The sequence below is a fragment of the Neovison vison genome, chromosome 1, assembly GCF_020171115.1.
Source record: "Neovison vison isolate M4711 chromosome 1, ASM_NN_V1, whole genome shotgun sequence".
Classification (NCBI taxonomy): domain Eukaryota; kingdom Metazoa; phylum Chordata; class Mammalia; order Carnivora; family Mustelidae; genus Neogale; species Neogale vison.
Genome location: NC_058091.1, coordinates 138,091,223 through 138,114,720, shown reverse-complemented (window position 1 = coordinate 138,114,720; position 23,498 = coordinate 138,091,223). Strand labels below are relative to the sequence as shown.

At 49.5% G+C, this 23,498-nt stretch overlaps 1 protein-coding gene across 3 annotated transcripts in view; it reads right to left on the bottom strand.

Moving 5' to 3' along the window:
* The window catches only part of JARID2 (jumonji and AT-rich interaction domain containing 2), a 259,997-nt gene that overhangs the window by 60,264 nt on the left and 176,235 nt on the right, over nt 1-23,498 (bottom strand). For all 3 annotated transcript variants that reach the window (XM_044259295.1, XM_044259321.1, XM_044259304.1), the window contains one exon: nt 7,420-7,589. In XM_044259295.1, the coding sequence (XP_044115230.1) occupies nt 7,420-7,589 (170 nt within the window). The remainder of the gene's footprint in view (nt 1-7,419; nt 7,590-23,498) is intronic.

The following is a 23,498-nucleotide window of genomic DNA, read 5'->3' as shown; positions in this document are numbered from 1 at the left end:
TAAGATGCAACGCCTCTCCGAAGGAGCCATCAAAAAAAGTTGTGTACCACTGTGGCAGTGTGCCTTCCTCCCCAAAGATCTCGTATAATGTAACCACATTCCCATTTTGCTCCACGAAGTTCATTATTAGTGCTGAAGTGTTCCTGGCAATTGGAGGACTGCTTAATTGCTTTTTAGCAGGTTAATCCCCTTTCATTCTATGACCTCTAAACCACCCCAGGCTTTCTGCATTTGCCCTACTTACGATTTATCTATCGTTCTCAATACCCAAGGTCACTGCTCTATCTACCTGTGTGCTCCCCGTAAACAAAGCAGGCTACTGTCCTCAGAGAAAGCCCCCTGAAGGCTGGTGGGGGGGGAGGGCTAACTACAAGGTCCCCTGCTCTGCTGGTCTTTCAGAAGGTTCCTTCCTAAATCTCAAATCCTGCCTCTTCCCCTTGGGGAACCTGAAAGGACTGGACACACAGAAACCACCTGAAATAGGCTTACTGCAGGTGGAGGGGCCTGCCAGTGACAGGAGATTCTAGGCCTACGGCTGGATGCTTGGATAACTGCCCCCAACCCAGGACCATGGAGGGACAGTGGGCCCCTCTGCAGCCTCAAGCCATTTTCCCCCAGCTGCCAGCCAGGATCACCTTCTGGAAGGTCCTGGCCTTGTACAGCACCCTGTCAGCTGCAGAACCCCACTGGGACCCAAATATGTAGCCCAAGGCCCCCAGGAGTGGACAACACAGCGCACACTTCCCGGCATGCACCTGGGGCCCTTCCGTGCCTCGACAGGGGCCACCCCCACTGCACCCCACACGCCCACAAAGCCGGCTCCAGTGCTCCTTCCTTTGCCAGATGGCATTTCCCTCCTCCTGGTGCGCCCTCCGCACCCATCTACCCTGGCATCTTCCACAGGTTCACTGTGAGCCTCTCCGCTTTCGAGTTCCTAATCTGTTTTCTCAGTGTCTAGCATATAAAAAGGGTTCCACAGAGGGCCCGCTGAATTAATTAGCAACTGAATGACAGCTGATCACTGAAGAGTCTGTAAGACTCTAGAAACAAAAGGCAGGCAAGTCCCCAGACAGAAAGTGCTGCTTCGCACAACGGCTGACCGTCCTGCTCCTTGACCAAGAACACTGCCCACCCCACGCAAGAGACCTCTCTGCACCAGGCAGGTCTGTGATGCTCTATGTGACACCCTCCCCAGTGAGTGAGTGAGTGAGTGAGTGAGTGTGTGTGTGTGTGTGTGTGTGTGTATGTGTCTCTCTTTCTCTCTCTCTCTCTCAAGAATCCCCTTTGGGAATCCCCCTTCTGTGCAGCGCCCTGTAAAGAGAAAAATGTAAATAAGAGAAGCATTTAACCTACCACTGCTCTACTGTGCTAAGCTTTTTAATCTGTTAATAATCATAGTAAGAACAAAGGGAAGACGATCCAACTCATTAGGGAAAGCAGAGGAACGGGGATGGCACCCATCACTGGGCACGGCACACGACGCACGGCCCCTTCTTGGAAAGAACCAGGCGAAGATACTAACTGTGCCTCTGGCAGGAGACACGCCGACCCCCCCTTCGAAGCCGCTCCTTAAAGATGAATACACCGCAATACACCGCAGGCAAACACTTCCAGCCCTGCTGGAATCCACGTTCACTTCCTCTAGAAATTTTAGGTCATGATCTTAAATGGGAAAGGAGAGAGAGCGCCTTGCCGAGCTGAGCTGAGAGGTCTCTGAGGGCCTGAAAGCAGATTTTTTTTTAATCACTGAGGCTTCTGAACCTGACTGGCTGGCTGGCGTGTTTCCATATACACTCTACTCCCGGGGTCAGTAATGGCCCAAAGAGTCCCCACCCACCACCAAGATATCTGATGGAAGTGTGGGGAGAAGGCATGGTCTTGGGATCTCGGGAGGCTGGGAATGGACAGTCCACCTGATCTGACTCATTACTTCTGCAGCCAGACTCTCCTCCCGTGTAAATAAGCTGCTTATTAAGGGCTGATTTTTACCCCCAACAGCGCCGGCCGTCACCCAAACTGAGGGAGCAAACGGGGCTCTGAGGAACCTGGAGTTTGGGGGACTCTGACAAGCTCTCTGTGGTCTGGAATCCGCAACCCAAGAAGAAAGCACTAGAACACAGGTCGCATTCCTGGCTGCCAACTTCAGAGAACAGGAGGCAAAGTCAGGGCAGAGGCCTAAGGACGTGTGTCGGCAGCAACTGATAGCAGAAAGTCCCAAATACGTCTGAGCACAAACAAGGAACCTGCTAAGTGACGAGACACCCACAAAATGGACCCAGTATTTATGGGATGCTGTTCGGCAGGAAAACCAGAATACACAGTGACTGGGAGAGAGGTGGGGTTTGCAGAGGGAAGGGGACACATGTCTCTGTGTCTCTCTCTCTCTCTCACTCTCTCTCTCTCTCTCTCTCTCTCTCTCACACACACACACACACACACACACACACACACACACACAGACGATCCAGGGGAAGGCTCAGGAATATTTTCATCACAGAGATGGTTACCAGTGGCTGTCTCTGAGAGACCAGAGGGAAGGTATTTTGGATTATTATTCTGCCTACTACCCCCTTCTTTTCTGCTGACGTTCCCTGGAGAAATATGGAATAGTTCCCTGACCAAAAACAAAAGTTCAACACCGTATTTTTCTTAACTTCAAATACTAAGAAAACCACTGACGTACCACTACATCAGGGATCTGTTTAACCCTTGTCCACATCAGACAAGGGATTTTAATTGGCTCAAACAATCACATTCTCAACTGTGCCATACCTATACCCCCAGACCCACCCCATTCCCAGGACTGGCAAGGCACCATAGAGGAATCACCCACCTATCATTTGGGGGCTTTTGAAGACAAATCAGGTTAAGCATTTCTGACTTCACAAAAACATGATTTAAAAAAAATAAATAAAAATAAATAAAGCTAAAGATGACTCGGATTTTTTTTTTAAAACACCTGTAGTCAAGAAATTATAGGAGAAAGAGTATAGTATTGTGTGTCAGACCAATCCAGTTTAACAGCAAAAGCCAAACAACAAAACCTATTTTATTGCCCAGCTCATAAACTCAGAAATTTCCAAAGCTCAGAGCATTTTGACACAATTGTTTTAAACACACCTCCTGGACTTCGCTTACTCAAGCCTTTGTTCCATCCCACAATGCAAAGTACACTGTGGTGATCTTCTGGCCTGGTTCTCTTTTATCTAGAGCCATGAAACGTCAAAGCTGGATGCCATTTACAGAAGCAATCAGCGTGCCTCTCTACAGAGGCATTTTTTTAAAAATAATGTCTAGACAGGTGCACACAGCACAAATTCCTCTCTAAAAACTAAGTCGCACCCGCTCCACAGCAAAGCCCTTCCTAACTTCAGCTCTCAGGACCCAACTTTCTGGAATCCTAATGAAACAGGATCAGTGAGGCTTTCCCTAAAGAAAAGCAAACAGGAGTCAAGGCTCCAAGTAAAATCCAGCTCCAATAGCGTGTGACCAAGGGCACAGAAGCAGGGTTCCACCACCCCTGCACTTTAATTATTAACCTGAACGTGCTGCTGGTGACCCAGTTAACCCTTTCAGAGACTGCTTTAACTCAAAGCCCTTCCTCCGGGCACCTCGTCCCACAGTCTCTCCATGAACGGGTGAGAGCCCGGCGTGGCTCGCTGGTCATGGTCCCCACTTTTTCCTTCACAGACACCACAGCATGCAAGCTTCTCCTCTGGGCCCCACACATTCCGTTCCATCTTCACGCTAGACCCCTGGGCTCCCTAGAATCTCAGCAGGGAGCTCTGCAAAACCACGGAGATGAGCCACCTGCCTCACCCCCCCTTGGTCCCGGCCAAGAGAACTTTCAATAGCCCATTATGTCCAACATGAATGTGAACTCCTCACTTTCCCTTCTTTAAGGTGTCATTCCTAAAGCAAAGCGGTGGGAAGGAGACCAGGGAGGGAGGGAGGGGGAGTAACGATGGTGGCCTCAGTTAGGGTGTCAGAGCCAAAGCAGAGGGAGGAGATAGGCAGCCCAATCAAGAGTGGCAGAGCCAAGCAAGGTCACAAGGGGTCCATGTGGCAGAGGAAAGGGCAGCAACAGAGACGGGTGTTGTGTGTGTGGGGGGGGGGGTATGCTGGAAAAAACTGATCAAATGAACAAATCCACTAGGGATGACTAGAGCCAGATTTCTCGGTCTTTAATGTGGAAAGGAAGAAAACCAGAATGCACCCACAGATGCTGAACTGAAATCAGAGGTATCAGTGCAAATTCTCAAAAGTAGACCTACATGTAGATATGCTAACTGAGCACATGTGTACATCTGCACACACACATGTTCCTGTGCACGCAGGCGCGCGTGCGCACACACACACACACACACACACACACAGCATGCATTCACAGAGCACCTACAATAAAGGGCACTCGAGCGAAGAGCACATTGCAGGCCCAGACCGTAGCTCCTTGGAGAAATGGCTGGTCCCAGAGCTCAGGAAGCGAAAGGAGGAGGAGCCCGGAGCAGGGTTGGGCCCAGAATCAAGGCTGGAAGGAAGACAGGGACAGGGCAAAAAGGACAAAGAAGCCAGCTCAGATTGTGCCAGCTCAGTGCAGCCGCACTGAGGAGATATGGGACAATCTGAACATCAAAACAGAGCAAGAGAGGCGTGTCTGGCTGCTCAGGTAGTAGGACACATGACTCAGTCTTGGAGTTGTGAGCCCCATGCTGGAGGTAGGCAGACTGAAAAAAATCTATTTTTTTTTTCAACTAAAGTTGAAAAAATATATATATATATCTATATATATCTCAATGAAGACACACACACACACACACACACACACGTGTGGATATTTTGTCATTGGCTCCACACCCACTGTGAAGCCCAAGGTGGGGCTCGAACCCACAACCACGAGATCAAGACCTGAGCCAGGATCAAGATGCAGACCCTTGACTGAGCCACCCAGGCATCCCAAAATGTACTTTTAAAAAAATGGATTATGACCCTTTGAATGAAATAAGAATTGAGCCCATACAGATTTTCAAAAACTAAATAGGGTTTGATGAGAAATGGAATAGGGGTTTCAAAGAACCTCCCACGAAACACTGCCAAAAACACAAAACGTTGAATCTAATGATGAGGAAACACTCGATAACCTGAATGGAGGGCCACTGGACAAAACAAGTGGCCTATAATCTCCCAGAGTCCGAGTCATGAAAGACAAAGACTGGTGGGGGGAAAGAAGACCGCACACACCTGCTCCAGAGGAAGACCATTAAAAATGCCCAACTGAGGGGCGCCTGGGTGGCTCAGTGGGTTAAGCCGCTGCTTTCGGCTCAGGTCATGATCTCAGGGTCCTGGGATCGAGTCCCGCATCGGGCTCTCTGCTCAGCGGGGAGCCTGCCTCCCCCTCTCTCTCTGCCTGCCTCTCTGCCTACTTGTGATCTCTCTCTCTGTCAAATAAATAAATAAAATATTTAAAAAAAAAAAAAAAAGTGCCCAACTGAGAAAGAAAGGAAAGAACGAAAGAAAGAGAAAAAGGAAGAAAAGGAAAAGAGAAAAAGAAAAAACAAAACGCCCAGCTGGGACCTGGATCTTCCCGCTCTAAACTGGAGCCTCTCTCTGGGGCATCGGAGGCCAACCTGAGAAGAGAGCTTGTAAACAGTAGGGACAGATCACTGACAATCTTTTGATTTGGATCATTCTGGAAGAATGTCCTTATTTTAAGAAAATACACGGTAATGTGTTAATAAAGAGTGATGGGGTGCAGGGTGGAAATTCTCCAGTAGTCTAAAGAAAAAATTCTATCCTACTGAAATCTTGCTGTCAGTTATTTCATAAAACTAATTTTTTTTCAAGTACAGAACTCTAACCCTCAAGCCCCGTCCTCCCCGCAAAATGACCCACAGCAAAGACCTTGACCTCCCGCTCCCTTTCTGTCAACGAACCTCACCAGAGGAAACCTCCATGTCCACAGCTTTCTCTACTCCAACACTTCTCCGCACCTCCCATGGCCGTAAGAGGCTCTCTGACAATCTCGCACCTTCTTCAACAACTGTGATGAAGTTAGTGCCTGTAGCAGCCAGTTTCCCGAGTCAGACCGTGCAAATCCAAACTCAACCTTTATTGAAAAACATGAGCCTCAACCTTGCACTCTGTTCCTCAGTCCTGTCTGTTCACATATAGGGACGACTATTTTCACCATTTATATATAGTTGAACCTCAAACAATATAGAGGTTAGGTAGGGGTGTTGGAATCCCTGTGTAACTTATGACTCCCCCAAAACTTAACTAGTTTTACAAACTACTATTGACCACAAGACTTTCCCATAATATTAACAGGTTTAACACATATTTTGTAGGCCACGTGGATTATATATTGTGTTCTTATAATAAAATAAGCTGGAGAAATGAAAACGCTATAGAGAAAATCTTAAGGAGGAGAAAATACACACCCTGCTATATTTAATGTAAAACAAAACAAAACAAAACAAAACCACGCACACGGAAGGGAGCCTGGGGCTTTTCAAACCCACGTCATCCAAGGGTCAGCTATACTTGGAAGTTATTGCCTGAATTCTTCCCAGAGTAGTACAGGGAAATTGTGAACCTCATCTGATGTGACTTATGACAGGCTTTACAAAACTTGAGCAAAGGAGACAATCTCCACTCACATGCCCTAGGGGCGGGGCGGGGCGGGGGGGGGGGGTGTAGGTCACAGGACAAACCCTGTGTTGGCAAAGCACGGGTGTGGTGGTGGCAGTGGAGTTCTGGAAGGGGAATGGGGACAAGTCAGGTTGTAACAGTAAAGCTATAGAAACAACAATCTGGGGGTGCCTGGGTGGCTCAGCGGGTTAAAGCCTCTGCCTTCAGCTCAGATCATGATCTCAGGGTCCTGCCCCGCATCAGGCTATTTAGCAGGGAGCCTGCTTCCCCCCTCCCTCTCTCTGCCTGCTTCTCTGCCTACTTGTGATCTCTCTCTCTCTGTCAAATAAACAAATAAAATCTTTAAAGAAAGAAAGAAACTGGGGTGCCTGGGTGGTTCAGTGGGTTAAAGGCTCTGCCTTCGGCTCAGGTCATGCTCTCAGGGTCCTGGGATCGAGCCCCGCATCGGGCTCTCTGCTCGGCAGGGAACCTACTCCCCCACCCCCCGCCTGCCTCTCTGCCTACTTGTGATCTCTGTCAAATAAATTAATAAAATCTTTAAAAAATAAAAAAAGAAAGAAAGAAACTACGATCCGAGACACTGTGGAGAAGCCAAGAAAGGGGACTTAAGTGTCAAATAATAATAAAAGGAGAAAGAAGAAGGCTCCAATAGCCCCTTTCCCTCCACCATACTGGTCACGTCCCACAGAGAACATGTAACTCCTGCGAACCGTCTTCCCTTTTCTTGCAACTAGGTTCCTCCTCCCCAGCGGACAGGGGACACCATCTCACCTCGAAGGCAGAGAAAGGTAAGAAAGTCTTCTGTCTTGGGCTTCCTTTTAGAGAGGTCAGAAATCTGAGTAGCTGGAGGGGGCAGCAATGGCTCCACTACCTTGACCGGAGTTGTGCTGGGGCTGTTCGGCTGAGACTGAGCAAACTTCCTTTGTGCTTGCAGCCTGGGCCTGGAAAAGCAAAGGAGAATTAAAAATGAATTAGGCAGAGATTGGAGGGTATAGATCTACGTGTGGCCATTAAGTCAGGACACGAGAGACGGGGGAAAAAAAAAAAAGACCCTGATTCAAGCAAACTCTTTCTAATTAAGGTTCTCTATCTCTCACACTCTCATGAACCCCAGGCCTGCTGCAGAGGACCATAAATTTGGTTAAAAGGCTATGTTTTACACACGGATATAAAATGGGCGCCCTGAGCGTGCCTGCACGAGCCACATGTGGGCCGGGCATTTCCAACACCACGTGTGGCCTTTGAGGACAGGGGATTAATGAATGGCTTTTTTAGTTTTAAATTAAGTCTGGAGTTATGACAAACACTCAAATCATCCTGCCTCATGTATCCAGCAGCATCCACTTCAACAGGGTCCTGTCACCAACACACACACGATTCCCTTCATCTGTGCCCTTACACCAGGCCCCTGCCCCCAACTGCCTGGACACCACTGACCCTGTCTGCAGCCCCCTGAGGAAGCAGCCTCCCCACCTCCAATCTCTTCTGAAAGCTTACCATGCAGGAAAAATCGATTTCTCTAGTCCACCCGAAATACAAATTCTGGGTACCCTCTGCTTACAGCTTAAATCCAAACTTCATCCAGTCAGGGTTTCCAAAACCAGGCCCTGAATCTCCCCTGTTGGGCTTCCTCCCTGACACAATCCCACACAGATACCAACCCCTCGTTTAACCACGGTGTCTACAAATCACAACACTTCTCTCCTTCTCTTCTCTCCCTCAACGAAGTTGATCCTTTCTATCATGAATCCTGATGAGTCCTGGAAAGCCGCCTTCACTTCCTTCCTAGCACTGAAGCCGCCAGTTACTAATTTCCCTGCTTCCACGTAAGAATACTACCTCATTTTTAGTTTATGAGTAACCAACCTGACATTTATCACGGAAGACCTCGATCAGCTCTTTCTTCACTGCAAAGATCGATTCACAAGGGGAGTGGCAGGTATTTCTGAGGGCAAGAACCCGCAGGTTAGACCTTCTGGCCAGCCCTGCTCATAAAGACGCTCAACAAACAGGATTTGAGGGCCAGGGGAGGGGGAAAAAAACCAAGAGAGAAGAACCCACAAGCAGCCCCATGGCACAGGGATGGGTCAGAATCCAAATCCGAATCAATCCCTGTGTGCAATTGGTAACTGCCCCCCAACAAACAGCTTTGAGTAATGAATGTTAAAAGAACACCACAGAGATTAGTAAAACACAAACAAATCTTTTAACTATTGTCAGAATTACATAAAACAGTAATCGTTGTACCTGAAATGGTTGATGACTCAATACCTTAAATCAACATTCTGGTATTTAACAAACTAGTACAGCAAAACACACACACAGACACACACACACACCCTCTCCCCCTCTATTTTCTACTAAGAAACTAAAAAAAACTTTCACCGCCCCTTGTCCTGACCAGGCTCTACTCTTGCCTCCCTTCCCAAAACAACAAGAAACACCGCCATACAGACGACAAGCCCAGTACCAACTAACGTTTGCTCAAAAGGGAGACAAGACCCCCACTCCTTATCTACCGGGCAGCCTGCGGTCCTTGACACCCACAAACATCACGGCTAATCACAAGCTCCTGCGAACCCAGGACGAACCACAGTGAAGCAGCCACATTCGCAAGCTATCAGCAAAGAGTTAAACAACTTTAAGGGAAACTCCCAGATATTAAAAGGGTAAGAGAATGGGGCACCACCACTGTCCCCCTGTTATGGAGAACAAAGAGTTTTTTGTAACCAACGGACTGCCCTGCATACCCCACACACACGACACAGGACAAGCCACTGAGCCCAGAGGAGGGCCCTTAGGGGGAGATGCTAAAGGGAGATGCTGAAGGACCAGATGGAGATGGGGAGGGCGGGCGGGGAGCAGGGGGCGGTAGAGAGACTGAGACAGCACAAGGGTGCTTCTCAGACTGCAGGGATCACGGTTGTTGAGTCTGGTTGAGTTGGTGAGTCTGGTTATGTTTCTCCCTCTGCACTTCCTATCAGTTGCAAACAGGTATTTTTATAATAGGACTAAATGGGGGAGGGGGGGATATGAAAAAAGAGGGGGCAAGCTAAGCTCAAACTTATTATTAGACTCTACAGACATCATACAGTTTGACAGAGTGACTGGACCTTTCTAGCTGCTCCTTCTCAAGTTCTGTGTTCAACTCCCCGGTGCAGGCGGCAAGGGTGTCCGGAGAAGGAAGGGGCAGGCAGGAGGCAACTACCGCATCCCCACCAGCCAGAAACCCATGACACAAGGCCAGCATCGGGGTGGAGGGACCCCACAGAACTGCCCCGCCCCTCCAGCAACGTCCCCTCCCTATGAAAAGAAGAAGCCCCCTCACCCTCGGATTCCACCTGACAAGTTTATCCTTTTAAACTGGCAACTGCAGGAACACGCCCATCTCCGACTAATCAGACCCAATTCTCACACTGAGCATTAAAGAAACCGGACCGAAGTACTGCCTGCAATGTGTGGGCTGCCGCTCACGGCTTTTTAAAACGTCACCGACAACAAACGCCACCCGTCATGAGCCCGCACGGAAGTCCGACACACACACACGCACGAGGCGGGAAAATATTCCGCAAATCCGGGACCCAGAGGATAAACTGCTCCCACCACTCCGGCTTCGAATAAAAGGCACTTTTTGCCTGATGACTTACTTGCTCGGTGAGAGCATGAAAAATAAAGCCGTTAACAGATTTAAAAACGGCAGGCAAACAAATTACCCCTTAAAAGAATAAGCCAAGCTCCCAAGTGATAAAGTATTTGCAAGACCCAGATGAAAGCAGGGACTGAGCGGCAAGACAAACCAGTATCAGAAGACTCTCTCTTTTGCACAAAGTGCAGGTCTGTGGTTTGGCTTCTCATCCTGCAGAGTCCTGGGAGAATTACAGAGGTGCTGGTGGGGCCCTGCTAGTCCCACACAGCAGGAGAGTCTGGATGACCTGGCGTGGAGGCCACACCCACGGGGGTAAGCACACTCGGCCCACTCCACTGTGCAGGGCACGTTTGAGGCGATTTATTCTAGAATGCCAGATACGAGGAAATTAAGTGCATGTTATTTTCAGTCAGTAAAGAAGGGGGAGGTGGCGGGTTCCCAGACATGAAGCACATACAGAGTGTCTCCACCTGGAGAGGCCGGGGAGAAAGGATCTCTGTGGAGCAGAGGCACAGGCCACACAGGCCACCCACCGAAGGCTGGAGGAGGAGGTGGAGGGGCAGTCTCTGGCAGCAGCAAGCAGGCATACCCACTGCCGGGGGCATTTACTTCGCCCACCCCCTTCCAGCGGCTGACACGCAAGCCACAACCACGTGCACAGTCCTTTCCATTACTCAGCCTGAAGATGTCTGAAAAGGCCAACACTGTTTGGACAAAGACCGTTCCCAATCATCGAGAGGGTGGACAGAGTATGGGGCCCCGGGGTCAAGTGGAAAACACTATGTGGGGCCTTCAGGGTTGGCCAAATGGCCGTCCACTGCCCGCTGGGGACCCACAGCGACGCCAGCGTTCGGAACGCACCGAAGGCGTGTGTGTTCCTCACCCAAACCAGACGGGTCGACGAAACCATGGTGCAGTCCCTTGTTTGTTTTATTAACTGATCAAGGAAGGCGTTTCCCCTTACAGAAGGCTTCCTTCTAGAAACCTAGGTACATCCTTAGGTCAAGAAAACCCAGTTAAAGCAAACTCTCCCGCGAGCCAAGTTAAACAGATCAAACCGATTGAAACCAGCGGAGGAAGACATGAATAAATGGATTTACAGAAGAATAAATATACAGAGGCTTCCATTTTATTTACTGTGTATTAAGATCAAGGGTTGGGGTGGGGGTGACGGAGGAGAGGTGGTCCGGGGTCAAACCACGACACCACTGCCCGTCCACAGTGTGAATGTGTAGGTGTCCACCAAGTAAAAGACTAAAAAATTCAAACAGCAAGCTCAGAGAATAGAGATACAGTCTGCTACTTGTTTGGCGTTTGAGACAAATGTTAAAAGCTAAAGTCCTTAGAGTTTTTTGGAAGTCTCTTGCCAAGATCATCCTCACTACACCGATCAACCGAATGGGGGAGACCTGTCTGGGGCCACACGCAGCTTGGGTGCAGGGCAACACGCAAGACTAAAAGGCAAATGCTTGGTGCTTGGGTCGGAGTTTTCTCGGTCCCATCATGCTGTGTCCAAGTGTCGGGGGGGGGACAGCCTCGTCACTGACAAGGCCATCTGGGGTGCCTTTTCTCTAGAAGCTCCTGGGTCCGGGAGCCCCACCGTCAATTCACTCATGAGACAAAAACAAAAACAAAACCTCAGCCCTGCTGGGGTGAATCCCATTTAAGCTCAAGTGTCCCAAAAAGGAGGAAAGAAAATGTGCTGAGAGGAACGTCAACCCACTAATCTGATCTCTGAGTGTCATTCTATGGAGAGATAGATAAATGCCCTAAGACAGAGAGGCAAATATCCCAAAAGATCATGCTTACTTGAGACTGCTCTCTCCATCTGGAACACTCTTCCCCTTCACCTTGCCATGGCTGGTTTCTCATCATCCAGTGACGAGAACACTCCAGACCTTTTCCTTTTTAAGGAGGTCACCTTTTCACCATCTCTGCTCACAAGTCTTCAATGTGGAGGGAAGGACCAAACCATCCTAATGTAAGTACACTGCCCATGACTAACCCCTCAAGCCCAATTCCACCCCCTGCCCTCTGGGGTCAAAGGAGGGTCTGCAGAGGACAATACTGCTATGTCCCCTGCAAACCGGTGTCACCAGGTACAGAAGATACGCCCTCCAAGACACCCTCCACCATGAAGGGAGGGCACAGCAGGAACCCTGAGCTGCTGTACCATCCATTCCTGAGGAATCACACAGTTACACCCACGTTTTTGGAGCAGAGGGGCACACTGAATGCTATCCAGAGGGGCCAGAGAGAGATGGGTGGACCTCAATGAGACCCAAACAGAAGGGGAAAGGAAGAGGTGTGTGCTTCTGCCCCAGGGAAAATGACCAGCCATCCTTCTGTAAGTCTACCCAAAGGTCAGCCAGGATTTGGTGTCATTACGGATCTATTTCACAGGAATCCACAAGGCATCTGCCCACATGGTCACCATTTGTGCCATTTCCACGGTCATCACTTAGTTAATCCTGCCATGTGCTCACCATCAGCGGCGTCCAAAAGAAGCCAAGTGAGGTCTGGTTCTGGACCTCGACCACCGTGCTGCACAAGAGGCCATCCCACCACAAGGTGCGATGCCCCTGTGGGTCCATGCATCAAACGTCGTGGGCTAGCATCCACCGGACCCAGGATGAGGGTCCAGCCGCAGCCCCATGCCTGTGGGACAGGCACATGGAGGCCGTGCCTACTGCGGGATCACACTGCCTGAGCTCCGGTGGGGGCCCCCATCTTCCCCCCTCCTCCCTTCAACAACTCCCTGAGCTACACACAAAAGCTGGCATTATTTTTCTCCCGAACCTTCTCTCATTTGGGGTTCAATTGGCATGGCCAACAGCCAAAAGAATGTTTTGCTTGATTACTTAAAATTTTACCCAAATAAATCTTCAAGTATATTTCATATTTAGGTTAAAAAAAAAAAAGTTGAAGTAACTTTATGGGAATTAACAGATCAAGAGAAACACTGGCACTCTTCGGAAGTTAACAAGCAGCAACATACCACCTACAAAGAAAAGCCACTGACGAGCCAACTAAGTTTCATGCAAAATATTTTCTGCTTTGTTAGAAGCCTTCCTGGGGCTCCTTCTGCCGACTGATGGCAGCTCTGCAGGCAGAGCTGTCGGAGGCTCATGAGGGGGCAGCGGTGACAGTCGGGGTTCCCTGGCCTTATCTACAGGATGGAGTTAACCGGTTAACCAGCTTAGTGCTATCTGCATGCTCCATCTCTAGGACAGCCCTAAATACAGAGCGACAGCAACAGCAATTTCTAGGTTAATTACATTCCATTTCTGTCCAGAATTTCTGATTGTTTAACCCAAGGAGGACACAGCGTATGGGCAGGACTCGGCTGCTGGAGAAGGCAGGAGTATGGGGCATCGGGCGATTTAAAGAAATGCCCAGCTGGCCCCTTGTGGAGGGGCGTGTCTGCCAAAACACTGTTTTATTAACTCAATTTTCCAATATGAAAACCAGAAGCTGGCAAAATCCAATTACTTAGATTACATCTCAATTCTAAACAAAGAGCAAGGAATGGGTGGGAGGGTCAGGTCTGTTCATTCAAAAAAAAAAAAAAGACACATCGTGTCTGGCAAACGCAAAATGACCGACAGGGCTGTGCTCTTTGTGCCGGGGTGGGAGTGGGACCTGACGCTTTGCCAACTTGCTGAAAGGCCTATTCAAAAAAAAAAAAAAAAAATTTCCTGTGTTTCCATCCCCAAAATAATTACCCACTCTATTCTACCCCAGACACACACACTACAAACCTGGCAGCAACTCAAAGAGATCAGGAGTGTATGTGTGTGCGTGTGTGCGTGACGGGGACTGTGGGGGTTGAGCGGGGGGGAATAGCCCCTGCCCAGGGCAAGCTGCCCACCAAATTCAAATGCAAGTGCAGTTGTGGGCAAACCACACAGGATGGCTGTAAACATCCTGGAGAGGAGAGAGAAAATAAACACATCCTCAAGTGAACCAAGAGGCCAGCACAGACCGACTCATCCCCCCCAACTGGAACGAGAAGCCTTGCCAAAAGATGACCCCCTTCTACGCTTGCCTCACACTCTGCTCTGAGCTGCCCAGCAGTGTTTGCTTCCCCAGGGTGTGAGGATGGCTCGGGACAAGAAAGGGAGGTCAGCGGGCTCCGGGAGGAGAGGCACACTGCAGAGAATGCTCGCCTTATGGGGTTTCTGGAGCTCCTACCATACTGGTTTTCACAGGCCTCGTTCCTTGCTTTAACTCCTCAACTAATGCAAGAAGACGGAGATGCTCAAAACCACAGGACGGGAAATACCTACAGCATTTGTCTCTGTGACGTTACACAGGCAGCGATTCAGAGTCGAGGTCCCCAAACCCCTGAGAAGGAATATGCACTGAGTCTGGCTCGGCCAGAGGGGTAGAAAGGAAAGCACGGGGGTTTGAGAACCCCAGCTTTCGTTCTACTGAGACGCCCTCTAGGGCAGGCTGGCCTCCTAGTCCTTCATTAAAGCCGGGTGGAGCGGGGCGCGGCGGCACATGTGGAAAGGAGAATATGGAAGCCCCTTCTAGCTCCCTCTCATTGGACCTCATCTATAAAACTTGAACACAGTAATTCCTTTAATAAATTCCCCTTGGGGCTGCGACTTCACAACTCCACATGAGAAATACCCAACTTTCTGCCATGCCCAGTGGGAAGTCAGAACGTTCTCTCAATCTCCCCGACGTCCGCAGGGCTCCACTCACGACTCGGAGCACCGAGTTTCTAACTACAGCTCATTAGGGGATAACATCTCGATTCTGAGATAAAACAGCCTGCCTAGCACTTCAGAAGGCGGGAGCAGGAAAGTTAAAATATATATACATTTTTTATATGGTACAATTCCAGAAACCATTCCACAATTCCGTTAGATGATCCTACACCCTGCTTAAGATTTCACCTTTCCGGGGCGCCTGGGTGGCTCAGTGGGTTAAAGCCTCTGCCTTCAGCTCAGGTCATGATCCCAGGGTTCTGGGATCAAGTCCCGCATCGGGAATCTCCGCTCAGCGGGGAGCCTGCTTCCTCCTCTCTCTCTGCCTACTTGTGATCTCCGTCTGTCAAATAAATAATAAAATCTTAAAAAAAAAAAAAAAAAGATTTCACCTTTCCAATCATAAATCAAATCCCTCATGTAGGGTGACACCCCAACTTCCTTCAGAACCCAAAAACATCCTGAGGAATACAACATGATGCAAATATGCGCACATTCATCCGCTCTACTCATCACAACACCGGGTGCCCAAGGAGAAGGCAAGCCCGTAAACCCAAGTGTCACACAATTGCTCCCAAGTACCACACTCCCTCAGAATGCAGGCACTGGAAAGCAGAGAGAAGGAAGGAAAGTGTGGGGGCGCCTGATAGCTTAGTCAGGTGAAGTGTCCAACCCTTGACTCATTTAGATCTTGATTTCCAAGCCCTGCACTGGGATCCATGCTGGGCATGGACCCTACTTTAAAAAAAAGTGAGCCTTTGCGTTTGCTCAGATGAAAGGACTAGGGAACAGAAAGGATAATATCAAAATTTAGTAACAGCACTAACTACCAGTAAGCCAATGCAGAACAGCATCTTCCTGAGAAAAAGAGTACTCAGGCACATAAATGTCAGGCGGGTGGGGACAGCCCCCACAAACAGTATACAGAGTAACATGCAGTGAAGCTTCTGATTCAATTAATTAGAAATTATGCAATTATGCTTTAAAAAAAAAAAAATCTTCCACGGCACCCTGAAATGTCAAAGAACCAAGGACAGCCTGGAGATCATGACTCTGTCGTGATCAAGGAAATATTTGACACTGACTTCTTTTGTGCGCTAGAAAGCAACCATGTCAAATTTGAGAGGGATCATCATTAATCAACAATTAAAGCGGCAACAAAGCCCTTTTGTTCTGTCAGTCACAAACGTCCCACGTGTTATGGTTTACCACCTATGGAAAACTGCCTGCTTTTGCCAGGCCAGGCACCAGAACCTTCTTTTTATCGGGGACCCAACCTCAACCCCAACCCCAGGATCCAAGAGCTGCGAATGCTCTTTCTCTATGGAGACAAGTTTCACAGCAATCCTGAGCAAAAATCCTATTTTAGAGCAGGAGCAAACAAGGTTTGGAGTCCTGGGATACCACATGGAAGTTAGGAATCCAGCCAGGACCTGGGCAAAGAAATTCCTGATACATATTGTAGTTACAAGGTGCAAACAAATTATCTAAAGTCCATTCAGTTTTAAATGACTCAAAGAGCCAGTTAAAATGTTAATCTGCCTTTCCACTCTGTCTGGAAGTAGCACTGCCAATTTTGTTTTTAAAACATTTCAACAAAAACCTATGCGTTTTCTCAATGTGAGGTTACTCAACACCCAGTTGCAAATGGCCAGAAAATCTCCCTGAATTCTGGCAAAGGAGATGGTTGCGGGAGGGACAGTGAGTGCATCACCCGGTGAGGGAAGAATCAGGTCTTACTTCCTCTCTTCCTTCACGGAAATAAGGAAAATTCTATGAAAAAATGACCTCTTAGAATGCTTCACGACTCATTCCTTAAAAAACAACACCCGGTGGGGGACGCCTGGGTGGCTCAGTTGGTTAGGCAGCTGCCTTCGGCTCAGGTCATGATCCCAGCGTCCTGGGATCGAGTCCCACATCAGGCTCCTTGCTCGGCGGGGAGCCTGCTTCTCCCTCTGCCTCTGCCTGTGCTTGCTCTCTCTCCCTCTCTCTCTGACAAATAAATAAATAAAATCTTTAAAAAAAAAAAAAAAAAAAAACACCCGGTGGGAACCTTCAAAGGGTACAACCACAGTCAATCCTGTAGGAACTCCCCACCAGTAACACTCACGATGGGGTCGCGTGGTGGGGGAGACTCTTGACTCTGCCAGCACGAGACACAGCAGAGCACAAAGGCAGTGCTCAGAACTAGTCCCGGAATGATCCAGAAGAGGCTTCGGCTTCCCACGTTCCTCGGCTTCTCAGGTCGTTATGTCAGCTAATAACTGAGACCTGCCTTACTGCACAGAAAGGGACCCTGCACCATTTCTTCGCCCACTGGAAATCCCATGAAGTAGCCGACAAGCACCAAGAGATGGCAACAGAGAGTCCTCAGATGCCCCTGCTGGGATCACCTGGGCAGAGAAGGGCTTCTGATTTGGGTAGATTTAGGATAAGCCCTGGCATTCACCAAATTTTAAGACCCACACTAACGATGCTGGCTAAGAAACCAGCCGCTGGGTAAAGAAAGCAGCAGGATGAACACTTGTCTAGGTCCTAAAGGTACGCCAGGGCTAAAATCCGCAGGACTGGCTTCAGAAACACATGCCTCCCCCCAAAGCGATTCTTACCACCAAGAAAAGATACAGCAAAACTTAAGTAATGTACCACAGTCTGAGTGTTTCCTTCACGACAGAGCCCCAAATAGTCCTCTTCGGGCTCTGACAGAAATTCATGTAGTAGGCCGAAACACAATCCTGCGCAACCCCTGTGTGGGGGGTTACTGAAGCTCTCCACACCTGAAATATTGAGTGAAATCTGCTCTGTAATAAAAGGAGTCACTACGCCTCACACATTCTCTCTTCTTGAACATTTAAAGCTTTGTCAGAGGGGCAGGCAGAAGAAGCAGGGTCCCCACTGAGTAGGGAACCCAATGGGGGACTCGATCCCAGGACCCTGGGATCATGACCTGAGCTAAAGGCAGAGGCTTAACCGACCTGAGCCACCCAGGTGCCCCTCCCCTCCATTTCTTAACAAAAGAAAAAGAGCGTTTTCTTGAACATTCATGAAAGAGGTCTAGGCTCTTACGACAATTGCCTAAAGATGAGGAACCACGATCATAATTAAAGAATCTGATAATGGCTAATGAATATAAACGGCAAGTAAGTACCCTCTTTCTTATTATTTGTACTTTGTAATCCTGGATTAATGGCACTAAATTCTTGCACCAGGAAACGGGGGGCTCAATCCGGACGCAGACGCCATCCCAGACGCAGCCCCTCCTCTCAGGCTTCACGGCGCTTCCGCCAGCTGCCATGATGAATCTTGGAGACGTGTCAGTGGTACGGGAATTTACATGAAAAACAAGGAAACCATGTCAATCCAAAGAAGGCAAAAGACGGTCAACAGATGAATGCATCAAGAAGATCTGGTGTATACATAAACTGGATTATTATTCAGCTCTAAGAACGAATGAAATCTTGCCATTTGCAGCATCATGGATGGAGCTAGAAAGCATAAGGCTAAGGGAAGTCAATCAGAGAAAGACAAAAGACCGTATGACTTCACGCACATGTGGAATTTAAGTAAGAGGAAAAAAAGAGAGGCAAACCAAGGGACACTCTTTTTTTATTAAAGATTTATTTGAAAGAGAGAGAAACAGCCCGTGCAGCAGGGCCGAGAGAGGCAGAGAGAATCTCAAGCAGACGCCCCACGGGGCACAGAGCCCAAGCCTGGTGTCACACGAGCCCAAATCAAGAGCTAACCACCCACTCAACCAACTAAGCCTCCTGGGCACCCAAGCAACAGACTCTTAACCACAGAGAACAAACTCGTGGTTCCTGAGGTGGGGGAATGGGCATAACAGGGAACGAGGATTATCCTCCGTTGCGATGCAGCAAGTGCTGAGTCACCACGTCGTACACCTGAAACTAGTACGTACTGTACGTGAACTATACCGGCATTTTCAAAAATTAAACACACACACACACACACACACACACAGAAGGCAAAAGGAAGTCAAAGGCAGGAAAATCGGGAAAATCACCCTCCTAACAACGCCTAGACTGTCCCCCACGCAATGCTGAGCGTCCACCCGTAATCCAGGCCGCACGGCGCCACCACTCGTCAGGCTGGGAAGCAGAAACATCTTTCCAAGTGCCACCTGCAGACTCGAACCAAACCCCGTGACCTCTTCAGCCAGAACAGTAAAGAGGAATGAGGGAAGGAGAGGCGCACGCATCACATCTTACTAACAACAACTCGTGACATTTGATCTCAAGAGCCGTCCATGACCTCAGGTAAGGTCCCACTCTCTGGCATGAAAGTCCTCCCAGTCGCTCCCACCAGCCACCTGGCAGGGCAGGTGTGAACCCAGGGGCCTTCACCTGAACGCACTACATGGAGGGAGTCCACCTCTGTGCACAGAAGCCATTGAGAGCAGACAGTGAACATCTGTGGCACGTACACGCCCACTGTAACTGTGGGTGCCTGAAATGAATCCTCCGGGAGGGGCTGGTGAGGAGGTCCTCAGGCTAGACCTCATTTACAGCACAAAATAGAAGCTTCTCCAAGAGAGGAATGTCATTCTGACCACAGGGGAGCTTGTTGAATATGTTTATCTCTCTTCCAGCCATTTAACCAACAAACCCCTGCTGTTACTAAGATGAGTGACTTATCGCTCCTTTTCCCGAGATCACATATTTGTCTCTGCCAGGATACTACAGAAATAGCTCGGTGGACTTTCACAGGATCTGAGCAAAGCCTGCAGGAGAAACTCCTGGCAGAGGGACCGGGAGTGTGCAGAAATCCAAACCACCCCACCCCCCAACCTGCCATGCTGTAGCCCACAGACTAGTCGGCTTCCCTCTGCACAGACTCCCTGACAATTTCCGACCCCCACTTAGCTCCAGGAAACAAACGGAAGTCTAATCTGTTAGAGAAGACTCAAGATAAACACCCCAGCCCCATGGACCACTTCAGCAGCCCCAAAGGGCTGAAAGACTTCCTGTTCAGTTAAGCCCTTCATGAATCCCCAGGGCTGCATGGAGCCTCTTCTCCTGGTCTACAAACGGGAAGTGATCAAGCCACGAGATCTGCGTCCTTCCCACAAAGAGGGCCACGGCCACGGAGCTGGTGGTCCGCTTCAGTACAGCCTGGTTCCACTCATGTTCCCAGAAGGGCAGGACCAAAGAGAGGGCAGGACGACCAAGAGCAAAGAACAGAAGAACTGGGTGAGAATCCCAAAGCTCTAAGTGATCCTAATAGAACATGAAAGCAACGGGGGAGGGCAGATGCATGGGGGAGAAGGGCGGCGATCCCACAACTGAAACAAAGGTCCATCAACAAGGGACGTTCTCAACATTCATGAGCCAGACAATTAAATAAAAGTGACTCACCTCCAAAATCTTGGTTTTTTTTCAACCCACTTCAAACCCAGCTTCCCCACGTTAAGAGTAATTAACGACTGTGATGGGTCCCTATAAGCCCATGCTTGCCCATGGCCCCCGGGGTGCTCCCCCCAGTCCACCGCCCCACCAAAACCAGAACAAGCTACCTAGCTCCGCTGAGTGGGCGAAGCTCTCTGTCAAAGGGACTGTCTTCAGGGTTCTTTGCAGGCGATGCTGCTCCTCCCCCACAAGCAAGTTCCCCGAGAAGGGAAAGGGGAGAGCCCAAGGGGCACAGTCAGGAAGGGAGAGGGCAGGCAGGGGCCGCACTACGCAGGAGGGGTTGGGAAAGTGGGGGGAACCGGTCACAACACCCCAGATGTTCAAAAACAATGGTACAGGCTCGGAACCCTGGAAATCAGCGACATCTTCCTTGCCCCTGCAATCCACGGATGAACCCCAAGAGGCAGAAGCTGAGTTCAGCTGGTTCAGCAGAATGATCCGCCAGCAAACTGGGCCAATCAGAAGGGGGCTCGTGGAGACGTGGGTGCAGAACCACTCCCATTAGGAGTCTCCTCAATTCCACCAGCCTGAACACGCCCTAACGGTCTCCCTTTATCGCAGACCCATCCATCTCCAACTGTGTCAATACGCCACCAGACACCACGCTCCTGGCCATCCATCTGTCCTGGGAAGGGTGGCCGGGCCTCCACCTCCAGCAACTTGTCACCAAGCCTGGTCGGAGCACATTTCCAGCTGGACACTTACGGCTTCCTGCCCCTCCTCCTCCGCCCGACTCCCACCCAACCAAAGTCCCCTTGGAGAGCAGTGCTAGCCCCCACCCAGAAAGGGTCCTGGACCCTGGCCCTAACTGGTTCACAAGAGAGCAGGCATGCATTTTCTCAGCTTATTCTTTCAACCATTCCTGTCCAGGGTTACCTCTGTTTGGCATATTTTACACAGCTCCTGGCATCCCAGAGGTCACCTAGTACTTTCGGAAGTGGACACTTTGACGGAGTTGTGGGGTACAGTAGTCTAACTTCACAGGGTTTTTGTTTTGGTTTTAAGTAACTAATTTCTTTTTTGGCCTACCATTTTAAAAACAGAAACCGTGACACAAATCTGAACTGCAAACACACAGGGCATGACAGAGGCTGCCGATGCCACCGGTCAAGTCAGACGTCCTTGCTCTCGGCTGCCACGGTCACTCAGTTCCAGGATTACAGAGACAGCAACAAACTTGACAAGGGATCGCAAAACAAAACTGGACTCGGTGGCCGAACAGACACGCAGTGAAACAGTAAATGAGCTCAGATTATCCCCGCTCTGTGTGTCTGGTTTCTTCTTGGAGAAAGGAGAGGAAAAGGGCAAGCCCGGTAAGTAAGGGGCCCACGGAGGACACCACCCGCCACGCAGTGTAAGCACAAATATGCGTGCATCTGAAAGGGGTACAGAGGCAGAGGGAGATGCCGCGGTGTGCTGGAGCACCGAACAGACACACGAAGGAGACAAACGCTGTCTTCTGGGTCTGAACACGAAGGCTACGGTTCCGGGAAGTGTGGGCTCCTCAACCCACAGCAGGACAATATAAAACATGGCCTGCGCACCAGCAGGGAGTCGGCTCGGACCCCGCACTTTGCCACTCCCGCCAGCCCCTGCAACAGCTTCCCTCTGAGACAGAAATAGGTTTGGAAATGCAATCACTCACCGCAAAAGAACTTTCCAGGAAGAAAGGTGCAATTTATTCCTTCCTGGCCTCCACTTCTCAAGCAAACAACAAAGACAATCTCACACCCCTGGGCTTCCACGCTGATTAGCTCAACAATAAAATCAGAAAACCACTGGGCAGGAGAAAACGGGTGTGGCTCCCAGGGGTGGGGTGGGGGTGGGGGTGGTCTGGAGCTGCTGGGCCAGACAGGTCCACCTAGAGCTCCAGAGACCCCAACCCTAAAAAGCCAGGCCTGAGGAAGAAAACACCACACATCAGGGGAGGACTCATCTCCAGAGTCTGGCTCTCTCATCTTCTGAATTCATTTCAAGTAAATGTGAAAACAGAGTATCAACACCAGACAAAAAACCGACGTAGAGAAAAAGAGCTAAGTGCAGGCCAGGCCATGGAGATAAGAACCCCGCGCACTGGCAGTGGAATCACAGACTGGTGAGCTTCCTGGGTGGCTCAGTGGGTTGAGCCGCTGCCTTCGGTTCAGGTCATGATCTCAGGGTCCTGAGATCGAGTCCCGCATCAGGCTCTCTGCTCAGCAGGGAGCCTGCTTCCTCCTCTCTCTGCCTACTTGTGATCTCTCTCTGTCAAATAAATAAATAAAATCTTTAAAAAAAAAAAAAATTAAAATGAGAACCACGGGACCATGGAGCAATTCCAGCTCAGCCAGATAGCCGAAGGAAATGGAAACACTCTCGCAAACGCACACGTGCAATATCTACAACGAGACCCGAGCCACGGAAATAAGCTCCAAGGCCATGGGGGGGGTGGGGGGGGTGCATCAAGAATACATGGTACACAGAATACAAAATGGAGTATTATTCAGCCATAAAAAGGGAAGAAATCCTGGCGCATCACGTGGGATGTGGATAATCCTTGAGGGCATTATGTAAGTCACAGATTAAGAGTGACCTCATTTATACGTGGAGATCTTAGAAAACCTAAGTTCTAGAAACAGGGTAGAATGGAGGGGGGGGTGTGCGCGCGCATGCGCACGCACATACATGTATGGGGGTATGAGCGAGAGAGGGAGTGTGGACATGGTATAAACTTGCAGGTGATGAGTAAGTTCTGGGGGTAGAACGCACAGCATGGAGACTAGAGCTAATACTGTACTGCATACTTAAAAGACAGAATGCGAATCTTAAAACCATTAACACACACACACAACCCCCACACACAGGAAACTATGTGAGCTGATGCGTGTGTTACCTAGCCTTATTTGGCAATCATTTCACCATATGTATGTACACCAAACCATCAGGTCACACACCTTAAACTTAAGCCAATGTTATAGGTCAATAAAGCTAAAGCTGTGAAGGGAGACACACACACGCAAGCGTGTGCGCCTACACTCGAATGTAACCCAACATTCAGGAAATCTCAAAGCAGCCAGAATTAAA